The 12,944-nt window shown below is 37.9% G+C and overlaps 2 protein-coding genes across 3 annotated transcripts; one reads left to right on the top strand and one right to left on the bottom strand.

Annotated features, from left to right (window-relative positions):
• Positions 1-193: 193 nt before the first annotated feature.
• Positions 194-4,055, bottom strand: LOC112564066 (dnaJ homolog subfamily C member 22-like). Its single transcript, XM_025238645.1, is given in 6 exon segments — positions 194-2,287; positions 2,289-2,354; positions 2,687-2,926; positions 2,928-3,148; positions 3,509-3,787; positions 3,790-4,055. Coding segments are annotated over 6 exon segments (1,083 nt in total). The 5' UTR covers positions 3,911-4,055; the 3' UTR covers positions 194-2,131.
• A 1,478-nt stretch (positions 4,056-5,533) lies between these two features.
• Positions 5,534-12,589, top strand: LOC112564082 (ras-related protein Rab-30-like). 2 transcript variants are annotated; one of them, XM_025238668.1, is made up of 7 exons: positions 5,534-5,762; positions 6,127-6,192; positions 6,716-6,748; positions 7,784-7,856; positions 10,502-10,698; positions 11,430-11,500; positions 11,766-12,589. In XM_025238668.1, exons 1-7 carry the CDS (start codon positions 5,694-5,696, stop codon positions 11,935-11,937), a joined length of 681 nt encoding a protein of 226 aa, XP_025094453.1. In that variant the 5' UTR covers positions 5,534-5,693; the 3' UTR covers positions 11,938-12,589. The 2 variants fall into 2 exon arrangements, with proteins under 2 accessions (XP_025094453.1, XP_025094464.1); XM_025238679.1 differs by lacking the exon at positions 6,716-6,748 and having other exon boundaries at positions 11,766-12,588.
• The last annotated feature ends 355 nt before the right edge of the window (positions 12,590-12,944 follow it).

Genomic DNA, 12,944 nt, shown 5'->3' with positions numbered 1-12,944 from the left:
ACGAAGGAAATAGTTGCATCATGTGGCGTTCTTGTAATCAATGCGACCTTGAAATGGCTTGCCCGTGGAGCTTGCAAAGGAGGGTGTTGTATAGCCAGGTTTGCGTCAAAGGTAAATGATACACCTGCTTGCATGCACGTACAAAGAGAGAGATTGGATAAAGATCAATGCATAACTTGTTTAAAAACTCAAATTGGTTAACCAACTGTTTATTGTATATTAATGGAATAATATATTTTTATACAGATGTTTTCATTTGTTAAAAGTAAAAGTTGTTTTCTCGTTGATCATTTTCCTTAAAAAATAGTTTAATGAAAACTTGTGTATAATTTATTGCATGGAAGGACATGAATATTTTTAAATGATCTGAAAACTGATCATTTTCTGCTACACACTACAAAGATTAAATATTTACAGATCAATACCAATAAAACAAATACACAAAAGTCATAAATACAGAATGATCTGAAGGTCATATGTGTTATTCAGATTTAGATTCCATTGTTGATCAGCTGATTAGATGTAGTTTCAAAACAGGTGACTAAAACACCTTTTTGACAAACGGCTAACATGAATAAAGTTCATACATTGTGTAATTCACAGGCCATTTAGATGAGCAATATTTCAGGATAAAACTGCAGGATATCAAAGCAAAAATATTGCATAAATCGGGTTATTTTTATTTCTTTTGAAAAATAGTATGCATAAAAGTATTTCTCAGCAGAGTCAGCAGTGTACATCTGGTCTGTAATAAAGGGAAATTCTGCCATTGATTATAATGAGACTGAAAAACATTTACTACAAGTACCATCTATTCCCAAAGGATATTAAGAGAACTAGAGGGATGTCAAAAAATGGGCTAATTAATTTTATGTACAAAGGTATTGTAAATAGTTTGTATATATTTATTTGACATTATAGGTGACCACCACCTAATAAGGATGTTCAACAATTTAAAGTGAATACAGAAACAAATATGTTGAGATTCAAATGTTCTAGTAAGTGATAAGTTCCTCATTTTAAATTTATTTAGCTGCATTATAGAAAATGGGGTTTGGGGAAAAACAAATTTAGATAACATGTTCTTTTTAACTTCTTAACACTTTTTAAAGTGGTCCATAGTAATATCCAGTTGAAAGTATCTTTAATTTGAGCATCATGATAGATTGGACTTTCTTTTGAATTGGGATGGAAGGTGTGACATGCATGATGAGTAGCTTCTAACTAGAACTTGGTGCAATATTATAAATATTATCAAAATAAGAAAGACAAACAGAAAATATGTTGTGAAAGATCGACAAAAGCCATTTGCCAAAACTGTAGTCTACAAGTTACACTAGCACGAAAAAATTGCATAGTTTTACAACTTTGTCATCTGGACACATTTTGTCATGATAAAAATAAATGTGATCCACACAGAAACATTTCACCATTTGTCACAATGACATGCTTGGTTCACTGTCATGTTGATAAAATATCAATACTGAAAATATAAAATTAAACAGAACTAGTCGTGGCTATATTTCCACTACATTCTCTACTCCCCAACCAACCATGTTCTACATTAACTTTGTTCATGTCATTACATCTGAAAGCCAAACTTTAAGCTTATTGTAGGAAAGAATGGTTCAACCTGAGCGAGTGAGGTGAGGAGCAAACATTGTGCTGGCTACCCTAGTAGTCATTTTTTGCTAATTGCTTCCATCTGGCCTGACAAGCTCCCCTACTTTCCTTCGCCAGATCAAATCCATTCTTTCCTGCAAGCCGGTGAAAATTTGGCCTTCAAGAGTAATATCTTATAGCTATCCTTGAGCACCATCAATAGCACCTCCCCAAATTAATAAATTTTCTCATTTTTGTGCCTTCTCAAAAGAAATTGTACTCTAGGTGACTGACAGTTTGCCTAATGTAAAACCATTTGAGCCCTGTAACTAACTCTGGTTCAAGGAATTGTTTAGAACTTTTTTGGCATGCTTATTACCAGATTAAAGACACAGAACATATGATCTGAACTGCCTCATCTTATAAATACAACTCTGCCTTGCACACAAATGCATTTTGGTTTTTGTAATTTCCATCTATCCTCATTCACATAAAACAGCAGATATTTGACAAAATCATATGTAAACATTTAAAATTCTGTATGCTTTTTTTCTGAAAAGCTGCTACTTTTTTGTGTCCTGCGAGCTTTAAGCGTAGATAATGTGTTATATGCTTGTTGAATCTCCATAAACCTTTGATGAGATTCCTCTTTTTCTGAGTCTTTGTGCTTGTCAGGATGCCACTCTCTTTACTAGTTTCCGATACTGAGCTTTGATATCTTCCTGGGTTGCAGAGTCATCCAGTCCGAGCACCTGCAAAATATGTATGTATGGTTTTCCATGTTTTTTGTACTCTTACTCTTAGTATCTGAAAATGTGGGTTTGTTTTTTAATTGTTGCATTTACAGTGTTTGCTCTAAGATTAATCATTTTTGACTCAGACCTGTGATTCTCTAAATTATTAAATTTTGCACATATGATAATAGAGGTTGAAAGGTGTTGTGAGTCAGATACTAGTATTTCATAAGGCTTCTTTTAGAATTGGTTGATTTTTGATTAACAATATAAAAAAGACAGCATTATCAATGAACCTTAGCCATGCAGCAGAAATACTAAGATAAAAATTGAACCATATGTAGACTCACCTTGTATGCATTTGCCTCTCCTTGTGGATCTAAATCCTTCAACAGCTCATTTAGAACGTTCCTCCAGCCATGAGCCTGCAAAGAGTACCACAATCGCCTGAATGACTCCTTTGTCTGTGTCCAAGCTGGAGATTTGAAGAAGTGGTGGACCGCCTCTCGCAATGGGACTGACTCACCATCCTTTGTGATGATGTTAGCATTATAGTACAGTGCTGAGCCCAAAAGCAACAAGTATGCTGTCCCACAGAAGGCTTAAAATAGTCAGACGTTTGCAAAGTCCGCAATGCTTCTGAACTGGCTTCCACCTAAAACCTTGGAAAAAAGTTGCCAGTGAAGACAAAAGACTGACCATACCAATATTATTGGGATCTTCTAAAAGCCAAAGACTGCCTAAATATGCTCCAATCAATGGCCACTTCAAGCTTGCTTGTAGTAGTCCAATGTTGGCCACAAGGTGTACACCTAGGATTAAAAGAAAAACGAGACCAAACAGGAAAATAGAAACATTTATTTTTTTTTTTTATCATATGGTTTTAAAATTTATTTCAAATAGATTTGAAATATTTGCTTTACCAAACCCATTCACATTTGATTTCCAAAAAGCCTGCAAAAGCAATTTGTTAATTACATGTATTTTTGATATTTACTCAGTATCTATATTATTTTATATAATTCAATAAATCATTTTTCTAAATGAAGTTACAAAGAAATATGTAACTATAAATGCACAATTCGGCACACACTGGAAATGTCAACATATGGGAGACTAAAGAACACATGCTGTATATTTCCATATAAGATAAGCAATGATTAAGAAATTACCGATGGCAGCGGCAAATGGAGGAATCACCATACTACAAATCCAACCAACAATGCCTGGACTGTTGAACACTTCTTTGGGGCACGCAGCCTGTACCAAGTACCCCAAAATGATTCCCATCATCATCATTCCAAAAAATCTAGCAAACCCTACTTTCGGTTTTCCTCTGGATCTTACAGTAAAACTGTTGTCATTACGGTCCCTGACATCTACATTCTGGTCTTCGTTACACTCCTTCACATACTCAGGAAGACGCCAAAGATCTCTAACCCAGCCGACACAAAAAAGCCGCCTAGAGTACTCCACCACACGAAGGCTTGGCGATCCCGCCGGAGGTAAAAGTGGTGAACACCAAATATTCCCAGAAAAAACCACAAAATGTAAGCTATTGTTAAGTTTGCCATTGTTTAAAAAATGATCTTTAGCTACAGCGTGGTTAAACGCACGAAGACAGTGACGGTGTATTGCTCTCATGCAGGTTGCTAGCAGACGCCAGCTTGTTGCCTTTCCATCGGAAAGCATCTGCTATCCGGCAACTGCTCCGTAAATAGAGCGGTGAGCGGCTACTGTGGTTCCTGTTATTGAAACCGTCTTCTTTTACGTCAAGTATTTAATCATTTATATTTTTGAAAATTAATGAATTTACGGGAGAGTAATTTTATCCCCAAAATATAAATTAAAATAATATGATCTTACTTTATTATTTTCTTTAAGCATTGAATCTTTGAGTTTAAAGTCCGATTCATAGGGCGGAAAAGTCGCTGAGCACCGGTAGTTCAGAGCATGCGCACGGTTGAGGGAACACGCTTAGAACTGACGTGTTGAAGCCAGACTGGCAACAGGCGTTATTTTTCCAATTGATTTTTGTAAAGTTTTACGCATTAATTAAGCGTTTTAAAGCGATATCTCAAGTGAAACGGGGCCCACGTTTATTCGCATGTGCTGACTTTCAGCGGTCTTACCTTTTCTGTTCAATACACTTATTTAAACTGAAAACGGATTGTACTATACCATGTTAAAAAGTATGAAAACAACAATCATTAGTTTGCTGTCATTTGCGAATTACTACCTGCAAGACTGAGAGAATTTAATGCTTGGAGTGTAATTCCGTTTGGGGTCAGTGATAGTACTTTAAGCGCGCTGCCTGTACGAGCTACAAAACAGATCAATAATTATACAGGTGTCATCCATTTTTTTTTATCGCGTGAAATAGCGGTACGTACGTATAATTTTGTTTCTTGGAGCCGGGGGAGAAAAAAATGGTTACACTGTTAACATTCATTTTTATTACACAGAGGTTCCTTGAATGATGTCTCATACAAGCCACGCTTTGATCTAATTATAATTAATGTGTTAGAATAACATGAAAAAGCAAACACACACAACACATGGATTTTATTATATGCGTTGGAAAACCACGAATATATATGTCTGATAATCCATCGAGAGACATATGCTCCGCAGAAGTCATATATTATTATTTATAATCCACACCGCATTACTAATTGTCATCCCGTCGACAGACCATAAGGATACGAATTCATATGGTTCTGAGACATCGGGTCTCGTTACATCGACAGCTATTGCAGGGAGTTTAAATGGCTATCATTTAAAATTTTATTGCAGACTTTAAATAAAAAAATGTTCTTTTCATGCTAATGTGGAACTTATATTAGTAATAGTTCGGAACACCTTTATTACAGCCTACACAGTTTACGCTCATCGTGACAATGTTGATCGACCACGAATATCTACCTCGATTCCATGGATCGATACAATGCCACTCTCTGTCGACATATCTAATTCGAGCCGACGTCTTCAGCATACTTCATGGCTCTCCTTGCCATTTATACAACACGATCGATTTTTAATTTGAGATACGGAATATTTAAAGAAAATTTAAACAAATTTTAACATTTAAAATAAGATTGAAAGATCGCTGAGTACAAATGTCTTTGCACTTCGAAAGCACCTCGTACGACAAACAATTGACCAACACCGGAAGTAAATGATTGGTATTTTTGTAGAGTGGCCAATCGGAACAGAGTTAACAAGCTACTGCTCTGAACTTGGCTAGGTGTCACCATAGCAACAGGACAGTGCATTCTGCTCAGAACTTTAAAGTGTTTTAGATTATTAATTATAAACGTATGCGTTCTTGGCTTTGAAACGTCAGCTAACATAGGAATGAACAGAACTCCAGGCCATCTGACAAAAAATTATCATGAAGCAGTCTCCACGCTTGTTTGGATTAAGGTAGATGTTTATCGCTGTAGGCGTGCTCGTAATCGCACACCCAGTAGAAGACTAAATGTAATCTTTTGATTATAAAAGAAAGGGATTCACAGTCGTAATCTTCACTGCTTCAACTACATAAGTGCAACCACAAGCCATCATGAGGAGCTTTACACAACCAACCACATATATAAGTTCTATAGGCTCCTTGATTACACTTCATAAAAAGTATATTTTAAAATTTAGAAGTTTCCAAATTTAGATTTGTGCAATTTCATTTCTTTTAAATAACACATAAATTTTTTTCAAAACTTTGCATCATAATATAGCGTAAATAACAGTAACGTGGAGAAAATATAATAATACTTTACTCACTTTCCCTCAGATTGTTGGAATTGGAAATGCAGGGACAGGAAAAACATGCCTTATAAAGCATTTCTGTGAAAGCAAGGTAGGTACTAACTTCTTGTATGTTCAACTCCATTAGCTGCTTCTGAGCTCATATACGTGCTACATTTTGTGTGATTGAGTGAATATTGGGGTGTCAGTGGTCACTGAAATAATTAAAGAGGTTATATGTGTTTTACTTTATTAATACATATCTTTCCATATGTTAGAATGCTATAGTTGAATTAAAATGTAGACATACATGAATACAGCAAAAAATAATGATATACAGAGGCATATGAATACTGCCTAACCTACTTCAATACACAGATATATTGCTTGCTTTACCCTCTTCAATACAGATGTTGCTTAATGTGCTCTTTTATTAGCTCAGATAGGAGCAAAGAACACTAATAAATATCATAAGGGCCTGCCTTAATTTAATAATTTAAGAATAAGTAAGCATGTGTAAAATAAGTTAGAGGCGTTGCCTTAATTTTGAATAATGACACTCAGTTTTATTTGGTAATTGATTTGCTTTGTTTTTACCTATACATCAAATGGTGTATTTGTATACCCAATGGCAGGATGAAGATGAGACACAAAACCAAGAATCAGAGGTTTGTCTGTTATTAATGGGATTCCTGTTTTTTGAAAGAGTATTTGCAGTAGTACAGTGTTTGTAAATGGATGGTCAGAACAAACTTTTTTTTTTTGGCTTAGGCTTTAGGTTGGCTAGAGGGAGGCTATCACCTGCTTTATTCAGTAACCACAGTGTTGCAAACTAAAGTTGCCTCCCATAGCTTTTGTGGCTTACTGTACAATGACGGAAATCTTAGATTATCTTCTATTTCTATGGTCTCTTCTAGAATGGTCGGTAATATGACTCACACTTCCTGATTTAATCAGCTCCTCAATTGTCTATGTGCTTTTTGGATTTGTTTCCGAAGAATCAAACATGTAACTGAGAAACATTTTGAAAACAATTATGGAGGAGTTAAAATTACTGGCTTTGATTGATGATAAAGCAAAAAAAAAAAAAAAGAGTAGCTAGATATTTGATACCCTATAGTATATTGCAGCTATTTAAATAGATGCAGAACAAAAGCACACGCTTCCTTGTTTAGCTTAAAATACAAGATTTGACAGTTGATCACTCTGATCTTTAATTTGATACATATACTTCATGCAACCATATAGATTTATCATCTTAATATGCCTGTTGAAATGATGCAAACAATTGCATAATTGTGTAAATAACATAACAGAATTTAGTGTATGTAAATTTGAAAATGTTTGAACTAGCAACAGTAAATATTGTAGTTATGTTCACATTGTCATGTTTCATTAGGTTACATCGATTTGAGAAAGAAAACCAAATTTTTATTGAAATAGGTGACCAAAACACTACATAGCAAAGGTAGGTAAGAGTTTGTAAAACGATATATTTCAGGGTATGGAATAAATGTTATGTTCCGTGTCATGTGTGTGTTTCCTATATCTGTCAATCCTGCGTGTGTATAGATATTTACGTATAATTATGCACGTTCACCTGGGTTCATGAGTACGGGAGAGAGAGAAAAAAAATTGGGGAGGGGCTGAAGAGAGAGAGAGAGAGAGCGAAAATGATCTCACTGGTTTATATTTTGCTGCAGTTCAGTGCTGGTTACCAGCCAACAGTGGGCGTTGATTATGGGTTCAAGATTCAGACAGTGAAGAACACAGATTGTAAGTTATTAACGCTAAAGATTTCTATCTCTTTCTGTGTGTGATACCCACCACGCAGTACTTAATGTTGGACTTTCCTTCAAGACGCAGTGAAGGACCAACAGTCAGTTGTTTTTTTTTTTTTGTGCATGCGCTGCGAAGGATCTATCCAACATTTATCGAATGCAAACTCAAACGCACATTATTTTTTTAACGTGTTTTCTTGTTCTCTATACATTTCTGACGAAAACAAAATATGTGTGTCGATGTGGGTCTTCTTGGAACGTCTCAGTAACGAGGGGTGAGTTAGTTATCTCCCCCATGCACATCCGTAGCAGCAGTGTTCTGCGTTTCTGTAATTTCAAACCAGAAGAACACTTCTGAAAAGACATAGGAAGACTGGAAGAGCCGAGAGCAGCGTCTGAGGCGTAATGGGACTGTTTACTACCTGACCTAACCCTTCGGTCTCTCAGAAACAGCCGGGTACATTTGTAGTCCTAAGAATCCACATTCTCAGCTTACTAATCTCCTCAGTGACTGATGTTGTGCTGCTGAAGAGACTTGCTGCTATTGATCTTGCTATTAGCTATGTGAGAAGCAAACTCTTCAGACCTAAAATAGTGTAGACTCTCCAGATTAGTTTGTGTAAATTACCTTTTGGCGACATATTTGGGGAAGTGGGGGGACAACACCTAAGCCAAACTGATTTTCTGGTCGAAAACGGGTAATAGAAGTGCAAAGAGTTACAATTTTTCTTTTTTTCCCCCTAGTGAGGAGAAAGTAAACAGTGGCATAGGTTCAAATGACGAATTTTGATGCTATCGCCGCTAGGCTGAAATGAGCCGTCCAAAAGAAAATTTTTTAATTCTTGATATTATGGAGATTAAGACTAAAAACGATCGGCTTCACACTTGCCATTTGTTCCCTTCTCCTTAAATCCCCCTTCCCTCCCTTCTTTCACAAGAGCCTCATTTTCTCAAAGAGGTAAAGAATCCTTTTATGTTGCATGCCTCTTGATGTTTCCAAAATCCGTATTAGGAGAACCTAGCGAAGGAGGAAAGGCGTTGGCAGCAGATACAAACAAAAATGTTTTAGTTTAGTTTTGTTGTCAAGATCCATTCCACTTTCTCTCTCGTATGGTTTGCGTGAAAGATTAATTTTTCAATCAATTCAGTGCATTTAAGGTTTTTTTAAACTGTCTAGTTTTTTTTATCTTTGTTCTTTGTGTACAAGAAACATTTTTTGAAATAGTTTCTTTTCGTAAATAAATCGTCATTTTAGAACAAGACAATGCATTGAAACAAAATATGTGAGAGGATTATATACTGTTATGCCCTTGCTACAACCCCGTAAAAAAAAGAAAAAAATCACGAGCACACCTCTTCTGTCGCCTCCTACACGCCACCCAGCAAGCACTCCTGCATATTGGCAAGTATACAGAGCTCTTGAGTGCCGGCATGTGGTATCCAGTTTAGAGAGGGTCAGGTTACAAGCACTTCGATTTCTCGCGGGGCTGACAACAGCAGGTCTGCCCGAGCACAGCCTATCGATCTATCGTGCAAAGCTGTGTTTCCTACATGATTCCACATGGCTTCATACTGAACGCACGCACTGCCAGGGACGTGTGCAGCCGCCTTTGATTTTATTTGGTTTTTATTCTTGATATAAGACGCTATCCAAAGAATTACTGTGTTCTAAGCAATATTTCAAATAAAGGAGGGAACTTTACGTTCACAACCCACCTTCCGTCGAAATTACTACACCCCTCCCTTCCCCCTGAAAAAAAAATCATAAACAAACATCACCAATGAAACGCAAATGTAAAATAAATGCAAATTACAACTATTAATATTCAGTTGCATTCGTTTAGATGAAATGAAGAGAGGTGTGACGTGCGCGTTCGATATCCGTGTAGCGCAGTGAATTTCCCTTGATCAACTCAGATGTTGACATGGGGACCTGACTCCATACAGGGTTGGGAAAGGTAAGGCCGTGAGAGGGCGAGGGATAGGGCACCGCCCTCACAAGAATAACTAGCTAGAGGAAAGTGCGGTCTCCAACACCTCAGCTTCTAACAACCTATAAAAGGTTAAGGGATGACCTTTACAAGCAAAAAAGAAAAAAAAAAGCAACGGGTCCTAATGGCTTTGTTTAAAGGTATAAACAATTTTTTTTTTTACCTATGTGTGTTCTTAACCCTCTTCTCTTTTCCCAATCGCTGTGTTTACGACTTTCAATCTCCATCTCTCTAGCCAGGGAAAACGTTCAATTTTTAAATTCCTTTTGCTCAAGTTAGGTGCTCACAATTCACAACTCATTGCTTTTCCCGTTCTAATTATAGCCAGTGGTATCCGATCTGGCTAGAAGGATTACTTTAAAGAATTTCTGTAATTTCTTGTGCACATCTAGTGTCAGTTGTTACTCGGCGTTAGATTGAGATTAGCTTGTTATTGTTGCACGGGCAACCATACTGTATGAGATAGGACAGTGAGATATTTCGGTTACTCGGCTGTGATAGTTTTGGCCCAAACTACCAGGTCAAAGGGCAGTTCGATCCTCACTTGCACCTTCTCGTCACACTTCTTGTACACACAATAATTAACCATCAGGCACCGCCGAGGAAGCAAAAACTGAAGCAGATTGTGAAGAACCTGTTTGATTTGCAGTAAGAGTCCACCTGTGGGATCTGTCCGGAAGTGCGGAGTACCTCGACGTCAGGAACGAGCTCTACTGCGGAAGTGACGCCATTTTTATTGTGTATGATGTCACCAGTCCTGGCTCCTTTGAAGCCCTGGAATCTTGGGTGCGGGAGGCCAACCGCTACGCGACAGGCAACCCTGATATTGTGATCGTCGGCAATAAGGTGTGCGGCGTCTGTGTGTAGTGTCAACGTGTGATCGAGCACACCTGTGTGTTTGCTTGTGTGCGTGCCTGTGTGTATTCATGAGCACTCGTGGGCAAGCGCGTGAGTTGCATGTAGAAAATTTAACCTCTTTTTAAAGACTCTACTATGAACGACTAGGAAACACAAACCATATCTTCTTAGCCACATGTCGAGTCCATGGCAGAGTCTACACGCCAGCGTTTTGAATCAGAGACTTGAATTATAAGACTCTTTGGGTGCATGCGAGCTTAAGGATGTGAAAGCCGTGCTAGGAAGCCATATTGTTTGTCCTTTGTCTCACTGTGAGAGAAAAACTGTTTTAGATGCTAGCAAAACTGCTGACCTGTACCTCTTGTATCACTGCAAGCAAGGTCTAGGATCAGTGTTAATTTAATGTTCTAGTTATGGTGCAATACAAGGGATTGCCAGCAAACAGCATCTTTTTATATTATAGCATTGTTGCAAGGTTGCATTTCATTCTATATTATTGCCTAATGCTAAATAAAACTAAATTGTATTCTGTATATTCAATTGCAGCAAGAACCTTTTTTTTTAAAACCACAGGCAGTTTAATATGACTGCATCGAATTAAATTATCTATCTCTGTATATGTACGGGCATGATAGAAAAAGAAAATATTTCAAACTTAAATTACGTATGCTTACAAAGTGCCGTAACGGATGATATGTTTCATCCTTTTAATATTTCAGGTTGATCTCAAACAAAAGCGTGTCGTTTCTTCAGTCGAAGCCAAAGATTTTGCTCTCCTGCATAATTATCGGTAAGCATGTTTTGCCACAGACTCTTTCATATAGCAAAGAAACATGAAAAGCTCTCTCTCTCACACACACACACACACAGAATTGATGTAAAAAAGGAAAGTCATTCAGCTCTTGAATTCTTGGAAATCCTTTGTGTGTGTGCGCGTGTGTGGAGGGTGTGTGGGAGGCTATGATTGCCATGTTGATTACCTGGCAGAGTTTTCAAGAAATTGCTTCAAATTGATGAAACATTGAACCGAAAAAAGAGCATCTCGTTTGTTACAGTTATTTCGAGACCTCGGCAGCAACTGGAGACGGTGTCGACGACATGTTTCAACAAATACTGACAGCCGTGTGCGAAAAGAAGTCCACAAATTGTCAGAAACAATCAAGTGAATATATATCTGAGCCGAGCCTCTTTTCTCCCTCTTCAGTTTTCCGTCTGAAAGTTTTCTGAAAAGATAGAAATGTCTCGATACAATACAGGGATGATGGAGAAAGACGACATCACCAACTGAGGCTTCCAGCTTGTTGCCGTGCGCTCGACGCATACAGGAAACTGAGGTTACACGTGATGCACTTGCAGTATGAACATGCTGTGCAACAGTCACGTGACTGAAAAAATATCTAAGAAACAAATTTTTAAGGTTCATGACACCTGGTGGCTAGTGGTGAAAGTTTTGTAGTGACCGTGTCTGGATAGTAAAACCGTGGTTGTAAGGTCTGCTAGCCATGTCTTCAACACGCAGACATACAAGTACAGCGAGGCGGGGGACGAAATGTCCGCAGTGCAATGCATGCAGGCATGGAGAGGTAGACTGGACACGAGTCATTTGAGTCATCCCGTCTTGCTGTGTACTGTGCCTCATTCTAGAATAAAGCGAAGCTTTACTTCCACGATTAGAGAAATGTCTTAAAGTTCTCGCCATATGCGCCATTGTTCCTTTATTCCTCTTTTCCACACACACAAATAAACACAGATGCGCGCGCAAAATTTGCATCGGCATAGACGATGACAACTAGTCAATAGCTCAAGATGATTGTTACATGATCTGAGGTGAGCTGCCCTGTTCGTCCTTAAAATTATTCAACACGCGATGCACAGAGACTGGAATGTGGAAGGAAAGGGAAAGAAGGTGTCTTTCGAGGAAGGCTAACTGACAGGACTAGTTAACCAACAGGACTAAATGAATAGCAGAACTAAATAGCCAGTTGACCAGCAGAACTATCAAAAGTCACTGAATAACAGGAACAATTGACAAGTAGGATCAGCTGACCGACATGACCAGCCGACAATGCTAAAGAGGACCGAGCCACCACCGACACCAAAGACGTCCACTGTTAGTTTATATCAGGATTGACTTTCGTATGGCACCCTATCTACTGCTGGTACTGGCTAAGGATTTTCTGCCGCTGACACTTGCTGACGATCTACTCCTTACACTTGCTGCTGAGTTTTTGCTG

The sequence above is a fragment of the Pomacea canaliculata genome, linkage group LG1 (genome assembly GCF_003073045.1).
Source record: "Pomacea canaliculata isolate SZHN2017 linkage group LG1, ASM307304v1, whole genome shotgun sequence".
Classification (NCBI taxonomy): domain Eukaryota; kingdom Metazoa; phylum Mollusca; class Gastropoda; order Architaenioglossa; family Ampullariidae; genus Pomacea; species Pomacea canaliculata.
Note: the sequence above shows the minus strand (reverse complement) of the source record. Positions and strands in the feature narration are given on the sequence as shown.